Source organism: Abrus precatorius, unplaced genomic scaffold (assembly GCF_003935025.1).
Source record: "Abrus precatorius isolate BTA unplaced genomic scaffold, Abrus_2018 Scaffold11, whole genome shotgun sequence".
NCBI classification, from domain to species: Eukaryota; Viridiplantae; Streptophyta; class Magnoliopsida; order Fabales; family Fabaceae; genus Abrus; species Abrus precatorius.
The window spans coordinates 10,425,596-10,446,090 of record NW_020874303.1 but is presented as its reverse complement, the minus strand read 5'-3'; the positions used below and the strand labels follow the sequence as shown (position 1 = coordinate 10,446,090).

Sequence of the window (20,495 nt, the reverse complement as noted above, 5' to 3'; positions counted from 1 at the left end):
GAAAATATATAAGAGATAAAAATGTTATTATTTAATTATTTATGATGAATAGAGTTCCAAGACTCATTGTTCCCAATTTAACCACTCACTTAGTTTCCTAACATCCAAGAGTAACCATCTTACCGTTGTTGTATTTACTTTTACAGATACAATACATCATTCAATCTTTTTCTAATTAAGGAGAAATTTTTTCATCATCCTAACTAACACTAACATATTTTTGTGAGGAAGTAAATACATTACAAGATGTGAGTGACTAAAAATCTAATAATAAAAATAAAAATAATTGCTCATTTATACCGGTTAAAATTGCTCTATGAGGATAAAAATAGCATTTTTAATTACGAAGAATTATTTTAAATAATAAAATTTATATTTTTAATTAGAAATAATATTTGGAGTGTAAAAATAATTATTTTGGTAATTATTGCTTATTTTTAGATTTTTGGTTGATACTGTTTTATGTGTTAACAGGAACTGTGTGATTAGTTTTTTTCCTTTTTCTTTTTCTTTTTAAGTGATAACCAAGGAGATATTGATGTCAAAAATTATGTTATAATTATTTTAATTATTTGGCATCAATTATTTTTATTTTTGAGTTTTATTCATAATTATTTTATTTAATTACATTAAAATAGCAAAATAATTTATTATTATATTATTATTTCTTTACCTATTTGACTAAATTGACCACTTTCTTACGTGAACATTCTTCTTCTCCAAGTCCATAACCCCTTCTTCTCCCTTTCACCATTTTCATTTTCTTCCACTCATTTCAGCTTGTTTTAAGGTATGTTTTTAATATATATCCTTAATTAAGCTTAATTATTTGTTAATTATCATTTCATCCGATTAAAATTTTAATTTTTCCATGTTTTGTTTTTGCTGTCATGAACAGTAAAAATGGGTCTTACTTTGCTTCAAAATTATTGGTTTTAAACTTGCTTTCTTTTGTACTATATGTAGACTATGCATGGCTTATATTGTTTACATAATTAGTTTTTCAAAAATGTGATTAAAAAGCACTAAACCCTCACAAGGGTTGGCTGCCATGTGGTTTTAGAGAAGGTGAAGTGAGTGTTTTTCACTTCCATTTTATTCCTTTTATATTAGTTAGATGATAGAAACTAATTTTGTGTTAATCGGACTTTTATAGCAAAAGTTAGAATATTTCAATTTTTACATATACATATAAGAGTATAAAATTAGCATCTCCTTAGTATTAATTATGTTTAGGCATGATTAATTGATTAGGTTGATCGTTTCAAATATTGGATTGTTCGAGTTTTTCTAAAGAATCAGAAAAAAAAAAATCATCCATACCTTCATCAAAGAACATCCGTAAGGTAAGGGGTGGGATGATTTTATTTCAATAGGTGGCATTAAGAACCATAAGGGAATAATTCTCTATTGTTCTAATCAAATAAAATGAATTTAGGTTGTTTTAGAGCTAACCCATAATTTTTAGAAGATTTTGTTATAGTACTGGACATGTATGAAAGGTTGCCTTAGACCAGGAAATTGATTGAACAAGGACTCTCCCTTATATGTAAGGTCCTTTGTGTATTTAAATTAATGTATTGGAATGATTTATGGTTGAAGTGCTGTATTGAATTATTTCTTTATAATTGGTTGAATTCTCATTATGTGTTTGTGTAGATATTCTTGTTGGTATGAATGTCATATAATGGTAAAGATTGGAAGTAATTTAGTTTTATGTGATGTGACCATATAGATTGACATAATCTAAATGTCCATTCAAACTTGTTGGAGAGAAGAAAATATGTTTTTAAGGTATATATATATATATATAATTATGTATTTTATATATAGTGTAAGTATCTTTTGACTTCTTTGGAAAATGTATTTAATAAAAATAAATAAATAAATTATATTACTGAGAAAGTAGTATTGGATATTTGGAAGGCTTGAATCATTTTTTTTATAAAATGATTAAGTCCTCAATTTTTAAGCATGAAAACATATTTAAAGAAAGAGGGAAAGATACGATTTTCTTGGATTTTGAGGTGATGGAGGTGAAATTTAATGAATTAGAAGTATTCTGGATTTTTTTTCTGGTTGTTTTACAGGAAGAAGAAAATTTTGGAATATCTGATTTACAGAGAAGACTCTGTCGAATTTCATTGAGAAAAAAAAAAGTTAAGGATTGTACTTAACAAAAAAGAAAAATTAAAATTTTTCTCTAATTAAATTAATTAGGAATGAAGACATGCATCATGAACATGTGATAGTGTGATGAGTGGACAGGGAAGTATAAGAAATCTAGGAGCAGCTCCAGGGTAGTCTTGGAGATAGTGACGTGTGATTGAATCTGACAGTGGCCAAGGCTCGCCACCTTGTGCTGTGGACTCTCACTGCAAAACTTTACTATCCTGACTGGTCCCGAGAGATTCTTGTATTAGTAGAGCTGTTACTGTATTATGAGATTAACAAAGTTGGCAGTTAAGTAACAGTGAAACTCCTGATCCTTCCCTGAGTAAAAGCAACAGATTGATGGTTCTGGGCCCACATGCATGTGTCAAAATGTACTAAGTTATAATAATAGACTTGCATCATTTCTCATTCATGGCATATGCATTTGCTTGGTAGATTATGGGTGTTGATAATTAATTGTGTGATTGAAACCCTTATATGTCTTTTGCTGCTGGAGATTGAATCGAATTGTCTCACCCTTTTATTGCTATGTGTGTTGTGTGTGAATATGTTTATTAGGTAAGAACATTGATGGCTCGACCACCGTACCAATTCAGCGTCTCGATCAGATATGATCCCGAGGGAAGATGGGTGCACGACTGGGAGCAACAACGATTCACCCACACTAGATCTATTACCTTTTTGTTAGATAGAAATGGGCTAGGCCCACGAGCTTACCCTATCCCCATCCGAGTACCCATGAGACTTACTTTTCCATTTCCTCCAGATGTACAATTTGTGCGACCCCCTACCCCACCTCCTGTCCCTGTATTATCACCCCCGGTATTACCCCCAGGTTTTCTTAGACCTTTACGTCATTCTATACCATATTTACCACTTGTTGAACGGACTAGTTTAGTTGACACACTTTTAGCAAGACCTATCTCTATCTCATCCACTTCCTCTTCGTCTTCCTCTAGTTCTTCAGACTCTCCTGATTCTTCTCACTGTTCAAACACCTCTACTGCTATCGGAAGGAAGAGGACTGCTTCTCAAGCAGGACTCTTTCCTAATTTTACCTCTTCTGAGTAGGAATCTAGTGGAAAAGGAGAGTAGGATAGAGTCGAGTAAGGAATAATCTATACATATACGTAAGTGTAAGTACTTTTGACTGAAAAGAAAAGGGTATATAGGAAGCCTAACCTTACCGTTGTTGAATTTTGGGAGAAAACGGGCACTTTGGTGATCATGGATCCAGGGGAAAACTCGTGAGGTCTTCGTTTTGGATTGTCATCTCTGATATCGTGACTCCACTTTATTTTGTATGTAATTCAGTTATGTATATATTTAGATAACTGGATGATTGTATAAATTAACAGATGACGTGTATGTATGAAATGAAGACTTCTAGTAATGGTAATGTATTTAATTTCACTATATCTGAATAAATATATATATATATATATATATATATATATATATATATATATATATATATACCCATGCATGTGATGTTCTTACTGCTTAGTTATTTTATGATTGTATTTATATTTATTGCTTAGTAAGTAGTAAGGGTGTCACACGCTTGAGCAAACATTTTTCGCATAAGTAAGAGGATGATTGTGGTAACCTTATCTGCTTTCACTTAAGCGAGAATCTCGCTTAAACGAGAACGCTCCAAAATGATTATAAAATTTTATTCATGTATGTATTAATATTAATATTATAAACTGTAATGATATTTATTTATTTATTAAATAAAATTTAATTATATGTGTATAGAGTTTATTATAATTACTCTTATAATAAATATTATATCATACAAATTATAAATTAAATATATACTTATTTATTAATAATTTTTAAAAAATATTGTAAGTAATAATTTAAAATATATAAATTTATAATATATAAAAAATATTATGTATAAAGAAGTATTGTATAATCATTTTTAGTATAATTTATATTTAATATAATAATTTTTTACTATATTTATATATTTTATATTTAAATTATATATATTTTATTTTAAAATAAATTTATTTAATAAGAATAAAATAAACTTTGTACACCATTCGTGCATAATCTTTTTCGGTATAATTATATTTAATATAATAATTTTTTTTACTATAATTATATATATTTTATATTTAAGTTATATATATTTTTATTTTAAAATAAATTTGTTTAATAAAAATAAAACAATCTCATGCTTTGACGGCATATTTCCTAGTGAAATTATGATATTTTAAGGTTTAATTGGTATTCTCAAAAACATCATAAATTAGCATGGAAATAACTTTGCAGTAGAACACGAAATTTAATGCACAAATCTTATGGAGAATGCGTAACGAATCAAAACCATTGATTGAATTTTAAGCCGAAACATTATATTCTATCAACGGCTGTAATTCATTGTTGAAATTTACGTATGAAAGTTTTTCGTATATTTATCATTTTCGATCTGGTAATCCCAAATCGTTCAACCTAATCGTGAAAACCTAGTTCCCAAATATTTGCCTCCCCTCTGCCTTCGTGAACCCTAATCCTCGATCTCTTATCTCTGTTTGGGACAAATTCGAATCCTTGATCTTTCATCCCTGTTTTGCTCAATCGACCAGGTTCTTCGATTCTCTCTTTTTATCGTGCATTTGGAGGTTCATCTTGATAATATTCTTTATTTTATTTGGTTGACAAAATTCTGTTCATATGGTTGGAATTTGTTTAGTCTTACTGTCCATGGTTTGAAAGAAATTTTCACTTGTATTTTGGGTACACTGCAATGGAACTTGTGTTTGTATCAAATGTGCGATTAAGTAACAGCGATAGGCTTGCTTCTAGAAGCTATTTAGAAAATTATTGCTTCTAGTTTATCCTTTTCAGTATTGATGTATTAAGAAATTGTAATCGAATGATAGATCATTGAAAATTTGGTGCTGATTTTTTGAAATCAAAGGGTGTGAGAATTTTCTTCTCGTCTTAATGTGGTGTCACAATGGTTTGGCTTAACACGAGCTTGGCTGAACTTTTGGTCCAGCTATGTAGGAACTGTGGGATTGCCTACAGTATTTATGGTTGAGTGCTTCTTAGTTCTTACGTTAATTAGTTTCTGATGGATAGGTCTAGAAAGTTATAGATTTATTATAATCAAAGGGTGATAAGTTTCTCTTTAGCTTCCAGTGCTAGGTCGATTTATCTTATATGAATATTCAGAGTTTTGTCACCAAAATACAATCAAACATAAATCTTTTCATTCTTTTCACAGTCTCTCACTCATCGCCATAGTCAAAACCCACTAACAGAGAACACTGTAGCAAACACTTGGACATTAATGGTTTATTGCATCCTATTGTAGTATGTATTTATCTGAAAAGATAGTCTTATAAGCTCTGAAGTAGGGTTACTTGTAACAAACCAGGTCCAAAAAGATATCATTTATATATTTTTTAGCTAAGCGCTCAATAATTTGTCTTGTTATTTGTGCTTTCTTTTGGACTTTCAAGTGATAAGCTATTCAATGCAACTTAATCCATTTTTCTATGCAAATATCTGTCACTGATGGCAGAAGCAGTGTTGTTCTTTTATCTGTTTTGGCTGTGGAGGAGCCAATGCTTTTCAATTTCTATGACTTTATGAGTCCCTATTAATGTATTCTGTTGCTTAAACTATTCTTTTGTTCTGTTGTCTCTTCAATGTCATGGTTTGGCAGCATATGTAGGTGACTAGCACTTGACCTTTGTTGTAAGAATACCATTGGAAATGGGATCCTTGATCCTTCATTTGCAACCTTCCATGTTGATAGTGATAAATGCATGTTACATAATTCCATATTTGATATTCAGGATTTATCATTGTGCTTCATTGTGGTGATATACTTCACCGGAAGACTCAATGAAGTTATATTGCATGATAATTTGCCTTTTTTTTATAATACATTGATCTTGACTTTTATAGATTATCTCTATGTTGAAATCCTTTGGAGTGAATTCAACTCAATTGCGAATATTCAGTATATTATGCCCTCAAGATACTTGTTTGCTGCTTTGAACTGGTCTTCTTAGTTATGGTTATGCAATACTAAGGAGCATGATCATCTTCATTTTGTTTTGCTCTAATTTCAATAAGTGTTGTCAAATAACGGCCATGGTGGATGTTGGTGGCGGCTTTTACCCAAACTGCCACAACCATGGCGGATTTATGATGGCAGCGCCATGGTGGCTGTTATGTGCCTGGCAGCCATGGCAGAAAATGTTAGTTTTTGAGGAAAAAAACAAATGTTGGTTGATATTTTTTTCCATAGTTTTCGGCATGTGGATTGTATGCAGTGGTAAAGTATAGGGTTATTGATGCTTGATAGTTGTTATTGATGTGGAAGTGGTTTTGCTTCTGTTCTGTTGTAATGTTTCAAATTTTCTTCCCTCTCTTATTGTCACCCTGATTACATGCTGAAAACTCTGGAAAATAATATATTAACCAACATGTATAGGAGAGCTGTTACCAATGAAAAGAGGGAGTATATTTTTTATGGTGAGTTAATGGTATTTAATGTAGAGACAGGGGAGAGAACAAATAATGGGACAAGAGATTTGATATCTTTCGTGGTGCCGGTTATTCAAATCAATAAACATGTGAAAAATGTATGGTGTTAAGAATGTTGTTGAAGGGGAATGCTGAATTTTTATGGGTATTGCCTCTATGACATCAAAAATGTTATTTTATGACGTTAAAATTATGTTCTTTCTGATAAAGTTTTGCCTCTTATCAACAAGCCTTTTTCATTGGAATGCGTCCTCTTTGTTTTATTATTTGGTTCAATGGAATATAAATTTTATGTCATGATTTTTCATTCAGTAGAATCTGTTACATTGTTTGCTTCACAATCTGCATATTGAAATGGCCATTCGATTAACCTATATGCCCTATTTTATGTCATGAATTTTCATTCTGTAGAATTTGTTACATTGTTGGCATTGAATTTATAGTTAATCACATATTAGATTTTGGTTGCATTTGGGAACACAGTTTATTAAGTGTCTGTTCAGTAAGATCTATTTATATAAAAACTCATGCCAAAAATTTGACCATAAAACTTAATGGAATAAGCTAACAGAACTTATTCTTATAAGCAATATTGAAAAGCTTATTGAAATAAACTGAAAACAGCTCATATAAGTTATAAGCTTTTTCTGTAAGATCTTCAAAACACTGCCTTATAGCATGTTTGGGTACAATTTTTTTTTGGCAAAAAATTTCTCCTTTTCAAAATATCTATTAGGAAGCTGGCAAAAGAAAAAAAAATTATTTTACTAAAATAAGTTGAACCAAACCTGTACTTAGATTGTACCCTGTATTAAAAAGTAACAAAGTCAGATTTAAAAATTGACTGCATCATCTAAAAATCTTTGAAGCTTCTTTGTCAAAACAGTGGATTGCTGTGAACTGCATTATTTGGCGTTAGCTAATGGACAAGGGGGTGCCATCTAGCCTCTTCGTTAATGATGGTTCATTCATGGAGAGGTTCAAGCAACTTCAACAAGAGCAGGAAAAAGGGAAGAATGTCAAAGCAGAGGATTCTAAACCAATTAAAGTTGTTTCAGGCTCCTTGTCTCCTAATCCCTCCATTACCAAAACTTCTTTGGATTTGAAGGTTAATGACACACGGAAAACATCCCAGGGTGGCTCCAGTGGCAAGCTAGCTTTCAGTTTGAAACAAAAGTCAAAGCTGGTGCCACCCCCTGTTAAGTTAGTTGCTGAAGAGGATGAAGAAGAAACATATGCTGGGGATGTTTCAAATGATGCACCACTGAAACGGCAAAAGTTAGGCCAGGAGGATGGCATTGAGCAATCATCAAAAGAAGTTGATGTTGGTAATTACTTCTTAAACTTTCTAGTTTGTACTGATAATTGGGTTGTGTTTGATATTCCTTCTGGATTCTGTTTTTTAATTGGAATTATAAAGTAGTAGTATAACTAATATCTATATATTTGGCATGTGATCCATTATGCTATAGCCTTTATGCGTCATCACTGTCATGCTAGTTTTTCATTAAGATCTTGATTTTATCCATGTTATTCCCTTATTAATTTTTCTAGTGCATTACTAATACATGCTGTAAAGTGTATTTCATCATATTTTCATATGTAATAGGTTAATAAGTGATAGTTGCTAAGCTGCCGTTTGACTCTCTTCCCTTTTCTACATTTCTTGGTATTTTCTTCTCAGCCCAAATCTATCTGTCATAACTTTCTATTAGATACAAAAGCCATTCATGAGGCTTTACCTAACAGCTTGGGCATTTGGGTGGGATGGTCCTTGATATGTTATTAGAGTCTCTATAACCGGGTGATAAAAAGATCAATCCTTGCCAATTCTAAATAAAAGCTCAATTCTTAGCATATGATAAGGTGGGCTTTGCATCTTCATGCTTCAGGCCCAAAAAGGGCTTGTGTGAGGGGTTATTATATATAAAACGTTATGAGCTTTTACCTAAGCTTTCAAGAGAGTTGGTTGTTGACACTTCTGTTGCCATTTTCCATCTCAAGTTTTTGTGAATTATACTAATTATATTTATTGTCATTAGTGAGAAGGCAGTATAATTTGTTTCTTTAAAAATTTCTGAAAGTTTTATGCCTTTCATTAATTCTCTCTTTCAAAGTGTAATACAATTGCAATAGAAACTTGCCATTTCATTTGTTCTCATCCTTTGGGTCCCACAAAGGAAGTAAAGGAGTAAGAAGGGTGTCAACTCAGGTTTGTTTGTGATGCATGTTCAGAACTTCCCCTTAAGATATTTAGATGAAGGAAGATGCCAGTTTTTGCATACAGTTGGAATTACACCCTCCCCCCCCCCCTCTTTCCTTTGTCTTCACATGAAATTAGGGTCATCCTCTCATTGAGTGCGGTTTCATTGTTGAAGAGGTCATCTCGGTATATACCTTCTTTGCTCATTAAAGTGACATGCAGCAAAGAGGAGAAACTGTCTTGAATATTTGTCTCATGAATGCAGCTTATTCCTCAAGTACCTATCAAGAATGGTGTATTGGCAGGCCTACTACAAGACTAAATTTGCATTCCCTTGTTCATGCTCTTGGTATTAATCAGTTTTGTAAGTGATATGCAGCACCTCCTTCCCCAAGTGATCCTACAGTGAAGAAAGTTGCTGACAAACTAGCAAGTTTTGTGGCTAAAAATGGAAGGCAATTTGAGGATGTTACTCGCCAAAAAAATCCTGGGGATACACCTTTCAAGTAAGTATGGGATCAAATTTTGACCCTATTCTATTGCTTTTTTTGTTTGTGCTTCCGAATTTATGATTATATTTGGTGCTTGTTTAACTTGCAGATTCTTATTTGATGAGACATGTGCTGAATACAAGTATTACGAATATCAGCTTGCTCAAGAAGAAAAGGCTCTTTTGCAGTCATGGGAATCACAGGTGCCTCATAACGGTTAGTATTTCAATATATTTTAATGTTTTTGAAACCAATATACTTTCAATATATTTCAATATATTTTAATGTTTTTAAAACCAATATACTTTCAATATATTTTCATGTTTTTAAACTAAGTTCTTTAGATGTTTTAACTGCTGTTTTGGTCTAGAAGTTTGGAAACTGTTTTTTTTCTTTTTAATTTTAAGTTTTCAGCCTTTTGATTATTAATTTTTTTGGCTATGTTCATTGTTGCTGATGTTGAGTTAACTTTTGAATTCAATGCTTCTGTGTTGATTTTTCTTAGAAGTTATGAGAAGATAATTGATTGATAAGTGAGTGGGCATTTTATCTTGTGGATATGTTAATCCCCAGTACTTTAACCTATAGAAGTTATATAGTTTCTTACTTCATCCCATTTCTGATAAATGTTGATGTTTAAGATTTGTATTTTCATGCACTTATGTTTCCTTGTAGGCAAGAGATCTTAAACAACCAATATGTGAGAGTGGCACACTTGTTGGGTTTTATCTGTTATGGCTCATAAATCGTAGAACAGTCTGTCATATTGTCAATCTAATAGTGAGACCAAATAATTTACGGGTCATTTGATTGATCTTTCTGATCTAGTGGACTATATCTCAAAGATCATAATTTTAAATTCTTTGGAGATCATGTGACGAGTCAAGACTCAATTGCAGTGGTGTTAGAAGTTCATATGCTATTTTGATTTTGGATTTTAACGGGGTATGTGAGATATGTTTGAAGCAGTGATCATATATGTGATAAATATGTTTGAAGCAGTGATCATATATGTGATATGCATATATCTCTTAGTAATGTTGCTTAATTCATTGACTAGCCTGTGGATTTGAGAAGTCTTGCTTTCTGATGTGTTGAATATGTCTTCTTATTTACCTCCCATGGTTTATTTTAATTTGGCATGAAATGGATTTTCAGGGGGGACAAGCTCTTCATCTTCTAAACAGACAAGTGGTCCTCAAAGACCATCTCAGCAGCATACAGCTTACCAAATTCCTGCATCTGCTTTATACGAAAGTGCTGACAATCCAAGAATTTCTGGATCTTCAATTCAAACATCATCAGTAGGAAACAGTGGTAATTGTTATATTAATGGATCGGTGTATTTTTGTCTTCACAATTGCTGTCTGTTTGGTCTCCATTTGTCTGTCAATTTGATAAACTTGGTATGGTTGATGGAAATCATTCATTTGTTCAGTTGCATTTCATTTGTACTCCCTAAAGGGAAAAAAAAAAAGAGATCTGAACCACATACATACTATTACTCTTCTCATGGAGCTGATTTGCAACCTTTTTAGTTGATGTATGCCCTGTATTTCTGCTGCAGATGAGCCCAGTGGTTCAACAAATGCTGATTCTTTGGCACTGATGGAGTTCTACATGAAGAAAGCTGCACGGGAAGAGAAGTTTAGACAACCTAAGCATTCAAAAGATGAGATGCCCCCTCCTGCTTCCCTTCAAGGTTAAAATTGATTGTTACTGGCTGTTTCTTGGTCATCTTTATTTAGTTAAAACTGTTCCTTTATGCTCTTCTCTCCTTTTAATGGAATGATCTCTTGATTCCTTATTGTGGGGGACGCATGTCCAGGGAAAAAAGGCCATCACATGGGTGACTTCATTCCTCGCGAAGAACTTGAGAAGTTCATGGCTAGCTGTAATGATGCAGTAGCACACAAAGCAGCAAAGGAGGCTGCAGAGAGGGCAAAGATTCAGGCTGATAATGTAGGCCACAAGCTCCTGTCGAAAATGGGTTGGAAAGAAGGTGCTCTCTCCCGGTCTTAGTTTCCTTGCTGTATTTCATTAAAACATGCTTTAAAGATTTGACTCAAGCCTCAAGCCCTAGCTGTTGTCTTTGATATGCAATGTAAAACAGATGAAGACTTGGAATCTGCTGCAAGTTTTTGTCTTGTCTTACTTCCAGATTTATTTTTTTTAAATGTTACGCTCAGTTTATTTGGAATCATATTTATAGGATTGTTCATTGTGCTAACAATCATTGATTTCCAGGTGAGGGTCTGGGAGGTTCCAGGAAGGGTATTTCGGATCCTATCATGGCAGGTAACGTTAAGAAGAATAACTTGGGGGTTGGTGCTCAAGAACCTGGGGAGGTGACTGCTGATGATGACATATATGAGCAGTACAAAAAGCGAATGATGCTTGGCTACCGATACAGACCCAATCCTCTGGTAAACAACGATGCTTACCTTCTATATTTATCGTGTTGAACTGGTTTTGTCTCGAGTCCCTACAAGCTCAGTTTTCATGTTTAATTGCTTTTACAGAACAATCCCCGCAAGGCTTATTATTGAACTTGACAGCTGAAGCTCCCTTTAAGTTCGTTCAGGAAAAGTAAGCTTTTGTGAACTGGTGTGTGGACTGGTGTGTTGATAGTAGGATTTTTTTATTGATGTGCTTTGCTGGTTGGAATCTTCTGAACTTCCGGTTTGGGGCGGGGGAAGAAAGGGGGGACGGGGACAAGTGTTTTAATGTTTATTACAATCGCATTTTATGCAACAAAGAATAATGTGTTTCTTATTATTTTCACTTGTTAGAGATTTGGGAGCATTTTTTTTAATTGCTAACATATTTTGAAGTGGTACTGGATAATATGGGAGATAGGGTTGTGGTTTCTGGGGAAGCATGACCCCTTTGTCGTAGAACTGGATATTTGCGAAATCATATCCGGAATGAGCCTGACTCCACTATCAAGTGAATAAGGGGAAGAGGAAAGAATAAATAAAAGAATAAGTGCTTTTTTGAAATTATTCAGTTTTTATTTTCAGAAACAGTTTTTAAAATTTGTTCAGTGATTTTTAAAATCAAAACGAAGAAAAATCTTTGTTAAAATAAGTTTTAGAACCAGTTTTTGACAGAATTGTGTTAAATGCATGTTATACAGGATTTAAAATGTGTTCTATTATGAGAATATCACCAGACTCAGACTGAAGTATAATAAAAACAGGTCACAAAAGTTAAAACACAGATGTAAATTGTCTCCGTTCTTGGTTTTTTTGAACTAACTTTCGGAGCAGTTTTTAAAACATGCAGAAAATGATACCTACATATTTTGTTTGTTTTTAAAAATTCAAGGGTTTTGAAAATTGGAAACATAGAGTAAGTATTTTACTTGCTCCGGCCGAACTACAGTAATTGATCTTGAATCAAGCAAGTCGCTTAAGTGACTAACAGTAGAATAAGCAATTGGGCAATTATAGCATGTAAAAATGAAACATTGTAGTTGGGCGTTTTAGGTAGAATCTGTAACAGGTTGTGGAAACCAATTACTCGTTAAGGATGTTTTGACGAGTTTATGAAACTTGTTTATGCTTTTTATGATTTTTTTTTAGTTTATTTAGTAACTTTTTTGACATATCTTGTTAAAATACAATTTTCAGTTTATTTTGATAAATTCAATGGTCATTTTTAATATGAATCTCATTAAAATTATTAAAAAATATTTAAAGCTGAGTATACTCTTGTTATTTTTTATACGCTTTAAAAGATAGATTAGTCGATGTACTGTATATACGGACTATAAACCGTTAAGATCGAAACTCGCAATTTCAATTTACAGTTTTTATGAACTATTAACAGGAGAGCAGTATAAAATATGTACATGAATTGGGGAAGAGAGAGACATGAATTCACAAAGTTAAGATTCATTGCATTTTTAGGTCACATATTTTTGTTTATTTACAATTTTTTTTTAATTTTAATCGTTCACGTTTAATTTTTTATAATTTTATTAATAATTAATAAAAATATAATAAAAAATAATATATCATATGATTGTATATATTTGTAAAGAAAAAATTATATAAAATGATTAAATAAAAATAAATAGAATTTTTATAATTTTAAATTATTTTAATTTAAATATTTGATTTTTTTACTAGTTTATATACATTAATAACATGTAACTTTTATTATATTTTTATTTAGACAAGATCTCAATTCTTGAGCTGAGGGATTTAATTTGAAAAAAATAATTAGAAAACTATATTCCAAGCAATTAAAAATAAGATCAAAAATCAAACATAAGCTAAAAATTCTAGGACTATAAGTACAAGAAGTAACGAAGAGGATTCAATGTTGCATATTGGTTTGGTACTGTTATTGTAAAATGATATCTTCGTAATCACAGGAACTGGTTTCCATCAGCCAAAGTAATTGTTAACATGTAGAGTGAGTTAGTTAACCAAGGGAAAAAGTTCCTCCAAGGCACATAGCTTGTCGGGTAAGCGACCTAAAGCAATTACCCGGAATGCTTCACAAATCATATCCATTTCAGAACATATTGCAAAAGAACAGAAATGCCTACAAGAAGATGAAAACAACCCATCATATATACTTCAAAAAGGATCAGTAGATCCAAGCTTAGCCAACAAAGTGATTGCAATATTGTGTTTCTTATTACAGTATGCTTTGAAGTTAATGACAAGTCTAAACACGAACAAATTGTTGCCTAACTTCAATAGTAAATAAAATTCTTATCTTTTCTGCATGCCTTTTTTTCAATCAATATTCTTATCACTTCCTAGTTCTTATTCTTGTGTCCACTGAAATGTCATGCTAGTGACATAACGGTCCCAATAGTCCATTTCAAATCAAATCCATGCTCCTAAATGGAATCTAAATGGGATCTCCATCACTACCCAAAAAAAAGGGATCTCCATCAATAATGGACTGAATGATACGCAAACATTTGAGGATCCAATGTTGGTCTCAGCCTGAGCTCCACTGAAACAAGTTATCCAAAATGCCATTTAGAGATTCGTTGTCCAATTATTCGCTTCAAGCTCCAATGTTCTATGCGCACTCCTAACAAAATATACCAAGAAAATATATATTTTATATTTATTTGTTTATTTAACCCTCAAATATTTATAAAGATAACAAAATCACAACCTTTTCACGCCTATCATTACTTCGTGATTAAGGTGCTCCATCTATGCATACATGCTACCCAACATCCAACTTTTCTTTTGTGGTCATTTATAGCATTTCTTTTTCATATGCATAACAGCTCACGTGCAAGAGGGTAATCAAGCTTATGAAATCTTGGCTTTTGTTAAGGATAACATCTTCATATTAATTAAGAGAAGTGGGGGCAAAGTGCTTCTGCTGCTTACCTCAGCCAATGTAATAAAAGATAACTTAGTAGTTTTTTTTTATACCTTCTTTTGTCTCATAATGAAGCATATTCTCGCATGCAACCTCTACAAGTTCAGAACAAAGAACTTATCTAATGATATGATTGTGAAAGAAAGAGATTCCAGTGATCCCATGAACGAAAATGCTACTTTTCGTCTACGAACCTAATCTTATCCACTAGTACTTAATTCTATTGAAGACTATAGTGACAAATGCACGCTGTACAATGCTGATTTAGTTATGGGTGAAAAATGCAATTCTTGGGTGGGTATTTAAGTTAAAACGAGGAAAGAAACAAAAGGGCACAAAGATTTGTCGTTTTCGTGTATCCTAAATCAAATTATAATATGATTTTATACCTAACATAGGATCAGGTGAGGTCATTAAAAATTGGAAAGGATCTTCGATGACCTTAGAGGGTTTATATTTATTAGTATATATAATTGGTTTTGAAAAGGTTGTAATCTTCGGGACAGAAAAGGAGGGACAAGGCTATTAGTTAGATAGCCTCTTTCTTGATTTTATTTTATTTCTTTTTAAGATTGTTAATGGCTATCGATCCTAGGACAAAAATGGACTGAATTGGCTAGTTTTAAAAGGTCTGAGTGAGTGATCTTAACTTGTTACAAGTTTAACCTCTTAGACAAATAAAAAACTTAAAAGTCTATTTAAGATTTTGTTTATAATAAAATCTTTAAACATGTAAAAAAGAAAATTAAATGTATAAAAATATTAAATAGACCAATTAAAATAATCTTACAATATTATAGTTAAATTTTGATACACTATTTGTATTATTATTAACTTAAATGGGTTGTCAAATTTAAATATTTTTTTGAATTACTTAAAATTAAATATTTTCATTAAATAGAATTTGGAAACTTTCGTACTTTGAAACGTAGCTTAGTGCCTGTTAGATTTAAAGATAAACAGAATTGCTTTTAACGAAAATAATTTTAGGTTATTAAATATGATTCAGATGTGAAAATAAATTAATTAAAATAATATATTTTTATTGAAATGCATGTTTTTTTTTGTTAAAAAATTTCAAACATTAATTTTTCAATATTAAAAAATAAGCCTTTAATCTACATCTCATGTGGATTAGATCATAAACTTAGACACCAACTTCACTTATTTTTACTTTTTTTTAAAAAATATACTATCTCTAGAATATTTAATAAGTTTTATTAAATAGATAAGGATGAAATTATTCTTAAAAATAATTTTTAAAAAAAATTTAATTTACTTAATAATTTTTATAAATATTAATTTTATCAAACTAAATATTTAATTAAAAATTCATATTTAATAGATCTACATTAAGTCTATAAAAATTCATGTAAATAAAAAAAGTAACACTTCATCAAACAATTTATTTTAACGTGTATTATATTTTTTAAAATCAACCATTGTATTATTTCACTCTACTATTTAGGAAGTAAAACAATTAATAGAGTTAATTATGATATGCAATTTCACTTTGCAATGATTTCAATATTTTTTTATCCACACATTTATTAATTATATTTTAAACTTTAAAAGTTAAAATTGTTATTTAACTTTTCCTTGTTATTCTATATAAATTTTTATATTTTTCATGAATACTATTTTATATTTATAAAAATTATCTTAAGTTTTTTATCTTTTAATTTTAAATTTATTTTTAAAAGTCTTTCATCTTAAATTTATTGTTATTAATATATATATATTATTAATATTTAATTAACTTTTTATTATATGATAAAATTATTATTTTGAAATAAATAACATTTTGAGATTATTTAGTTTTATTAAATTTTTATAATTTTAATATATATTATTTGTAGTTATAGAGTTAAGTCAAATTATTTTTTAAATTATTATTTAAAATAATTTAATATCATATAGATAATTATTTATAAAAATAAGAATTTTTAATTATTAAATTATATATATTTATTCTAAAATAAAATATATATACATTTCACAAGTTACTAAAAAAGTGTAAATAAATATAAATTATAAAATTATATGTTTACAATTGTCTAATTTACAAAAAAAAATTATTGTTTATGATTAATATATTAATATTGTATTATTTAACAATTGGATAAATGTTATAAATAATTATTAAAAGAGTAATATTGATAAAAATATATAAATAATATGAAGAAAAAGACGAAGAAGAAAAAAGCGAACGCGTTTCCGGTTTTAAATAGATGTAAAACGAAACGGGGTACAAAAACTGCTAATTGAAACAGCGGTTTTAAAACCTGAAATGGTTTCCGTTTTGTCACTTTCATCGCCTTTTCGTCTAATTTTTCTTTGTTCTCACTTTGACTATTTATTTTTTATAACCGTCTTATGATGATAACTTGAACATTGTCAATTGCCAATATTATCTCAAGTATCATTATTTTTACTCTTTAAAGTTTAGCTTTAAGCATTTCAAGATTTTTTTTTATTGAAATTATTATTTATTATTATTTTATATATTTAATATAATAAATATTTTTAATTCTTTGTACAGAAATTTTAATTCTTGATGCGACCATTAACAATAAAATTGAGACAAGTTATGCTGGTTTTTCTAAATTAAAAGAATAATGTATAAGATAAAAATAAAATATATTTATTATTAAATAATACTTATTAATATTTATAAAATATCAAAATTTAAATTAATAATGTATACATTATTACATTCCAATTTATGCATCTCCTTATCAAAAGTAGGGGATATATGAACTACTTTATAAATAAAATAAAATTCATACATGTTAAACTATCATATGATATTGAGACTAGTTTATCCCTTGTCAACATGAAAAGATGGATTAATTTCAATCTTATCTTCATGATCATCTCTCATATACAAATTATTATCTACATTAGATTACTTTGAAGGGGTTGCGATGTTCCAAGAAAATGATCATCCTCAATTTTAGTATCTTCATGATATAAAATACATATATATTTTGTTAGTCACAAATAAAATGGAACATTTCACATAAACTAAATTGACAACATAGAATATTTCTTGAGCTTAAAATATTATAATAAAAGATTCATCATTGTAACCTTCCTTGTCAAGATCTACTAGCATGGATCCTAATCTTAGCCCATCGACTCAAACACTGTAATATGTATACCATATTATGAAATTTTTTTATTGAAAGTGTTTAAAATATTAAATGTTGTAAAAATGATATTGTATTACAATGCTTCATAAAAGAAGAAATTTTGAATAATTCGATACTCTTTTGACAATGTGTTTGCTTCTTTTTTTTTTCTTTTCCCTGTTGATGGTAATTGTAGAGATTCTAATCAAGATCTCGATGTCATTGTTGATAGCCATTAAAGAAGTTCTCATTGATACCGGGTATTTCTTGAGTAGATTGATTTCATTGAAAATGTTCTCAAGAATACAACGATCTTTTGTGCATATTGTTTTCATTGCAATGCATTTCTACTAGGAGTATTCACATCTCAATGATTTCTTCTCTTTCTATCTTTCATTATGCATATACACTTAGTATGTGTAATTATGATTGTTCATTGGCTATCTTTAGCATTTAATGGAGAGCAAGGAATTAGATTATACATCAAATACTTTTAAAAGATCATATAACTCCTAGTTAATATTTTTGAGGGTGGTCCATGATGGATCATTAATTTATCTACTTTAATTCTCCACGGTAAAATTAATGTATTTTAAAGATAAATTTGAGAATTTATTATTTTGTGAAAAAAGCAACAAGAATGTTGTACACAGTGACAGGGAGTGATAGTAGGAAGAATGTTGTCCTCCCAACAAAAGTAATTTTTTAATTGAATATATAAATTTTGTATTAATGGGTCTTCCAATAATTTTTCTTTTCAGTCCAAGCTCATTTTTTCTTACATATTTTACAGTTTATTATTTTACACTCAAACAATAAACCCCAAACGTTAAAAAAAAATCAAATCAAAGAAAACACGATGAACACAATTATTTTAGTTAACCATGAAGACAATCAAAACAAGACTGTGTAATAGGATACAAAATTAAATTCTAATGCAATTATTGATGACTTTAAAACTAAGAACATTTTGAGAGAATGAAAAATAACATTTTTTAAGTAAATATAATTTTGTACGTTATTTAATAATTACTTTTGTGTTAATATTATTGGGATGATAAATTATATATTTTATGCATATCGTTTAACTATTTTGTCCTTTAAAATAATTAGTCAAACTCTCTAATTTTAGATTTGATGAGGTTGAGAATGAAAGTCAACTTTTTTGAAGGGAAGGATGGAGCAAGAAACAAATATTCATAATGTTTGGATCTAAGTTTTTCAAATCCTTAAAAGAAAATTTGGTAGAAATGTCGGGCATGGAAGGTACCAGTATATTAGCTATTAGCTAATTTCATATCACTAATATGAAAGGAATCTACTTCCGAAACTGAATCATCTGTGTTTTCTTTTTTAATCCAATTATAAACATATTAATATGTCTATATATAATTTATCCTTTTATCACTCTAATTATTCAATTATGAATATATATTGCTTATTTTATTAAAATCAAATTTTTTAAAAATAATTTATATGATAAAATTTTTAATCTAATAATTAATTTTCTAATAAAATCATCTATATAATTTACAGATGATGTGAGGACTACGTTGTATATATTATAGATAAATATATTTAATAAGTTATATTTTTAGAGAATTTAATTATATATTGAAATTGCAAATTTGTTATTTTTGAAAAATAAGTAAAAATGTTTTCATTAATATTCACGACTGATAATATATATTTTTCTTATTTTTTTATTTTTTGAAGGAGTATCTTAATCTTATTGCTTATCTATCACAGTTTTACGCCGTGAAAAAAGATTATTTTACATAATGTTGTATGCACTTGTTCTCTACACTATATGTTTCCTCTATGTTTGATAGACATAAGAGGATGAAGAGGTTGAGCTGTTTGACTGACACTGACTTACTATAACAATGTGGGAATATATACGAATCATTGTGCTCATATTTATTATTATTATTCTAACTGAAGTGTATTTATAAATATTTTTAAAAGATATTCAATACTCTTTTCAAATCAAGGGGTGAATAAATATTAACATTTTTTAAACTAAATTACAATTCTTACCATCTATTAATATAAAATGAACAAACCCTCCTTTAATTTACCTTTTTTTTGTAAATAAATTAGTAGTAGTGTTTATGTTTGGAGAGCGAAGTTGCAAGTTGGCCCCTAAGACTTGGTTCTTATCCACGACACTGCATTGCTTTCTGCGGCAGCAACGAATTTATTGTGTATCTTTGCATCTCTCTGAGGGAAGAAGCCAATTCTTATCCAATTGTTTTGTCTTCTTATTAAAGGGGTTGACATCCAATGCTTTTATTATATGTCAAGCTTTTTTATATTATAGCGTCTTGCACCACGGGATAACCGTGTCATCTCTATTCCATTTATTGCACCTTCAGTCAAACTTAGCCTACTATTTTTATTCAAATCATTTTATTTCATATTTCAAATAAATTAAAACAAAACCACCATTATCTATTCAGCCCTTCTTTTTTAAAACATATGTATTTTAAACTTAATTTAAACAAAATTAACTCTAACAAAGTACTTAGTTGTAGAACATTGAACTCCCTTTTCATTAGGGTATGAGTCAATATAAAATACATGGTTAAGTACAATGTTGAGTCATCT

At 29.7% G+C, this 20,495-nt stretch overlaps 1 protein-coding gene across 2 annotated transcripts; it reads left to right on the top strand.

Annotated features, from left to right (window-relative positions):
* Window positions 1-4,636: 4,636 nt before the first annotated feature.
* On the top strand, window positions 4,637-12,172 carry LOC113854521 (SURP and G-patch domain-containing protein 1-like protein). Of its 2 annotated transcripts, XM_027485538.1 has the most exons (9): window positions 4,637-4,775; window positions 7,580-8,021; window positions 9,276-9,402; window positions 9,497-9,603; window positions 10,546-10,704; window positions 10,955-11,089; window positions 11,216-11,389; window positions 11,635-11,813; window positions 11,910-12,172. In XM_027485538.1, the coding sequence occupies exons 2-9, from the start codon at window positions 7,616-7,618 to the stop codon at window positions 11,934-11,936; spliced, it is 1,314 nt and encodes a 437-aa protein (XP_027341339.1). In that variant the 5' UTR covers window positions 4,637-4,775; window positions 7,580-7,615; the 3' UTR covers window positions 11,937-12,172. The 2 variants fall into 2 exon arrangements, with proteins under 2 accessions (XP_027341339.1, XP_027341338.1); XM_027485537.1 differs by having other exon boundaries at window positions 4,637-8,021; window positions 11,910-12,159.
* Window positions 12,173-20,495: the final 8,323 nt, after the last annotated feature.

What these genes read in the sequence shown, in the direction of transcription:
- LOC113854521 (XM_027485538.1), top strand. Translation starts at nt 7,616, where the DNA reads ATGGACAAGGGGGTGCCATCTAGCCTCTTCGTTAATGATGGTTCATTC. An exon ending in ATCACAGGTGCCTCATAACG is followed by an intron (nt 9,604 to 10,545) that starts GTTAGTATTTCA and finishes ATGGATTTTCAG; the next exon opens with GGGGGACAAGCTCTTCATCT. An exon ending in GAAAATGGGTTGGAAAGAAG is followed by an intron (nt 11,390 to 11,634) that starts GTGCTCTCTCCC and finishes ATTGATTTCCAG; the next exon opens with GTGAGGGTCTGGGAGGTTCC.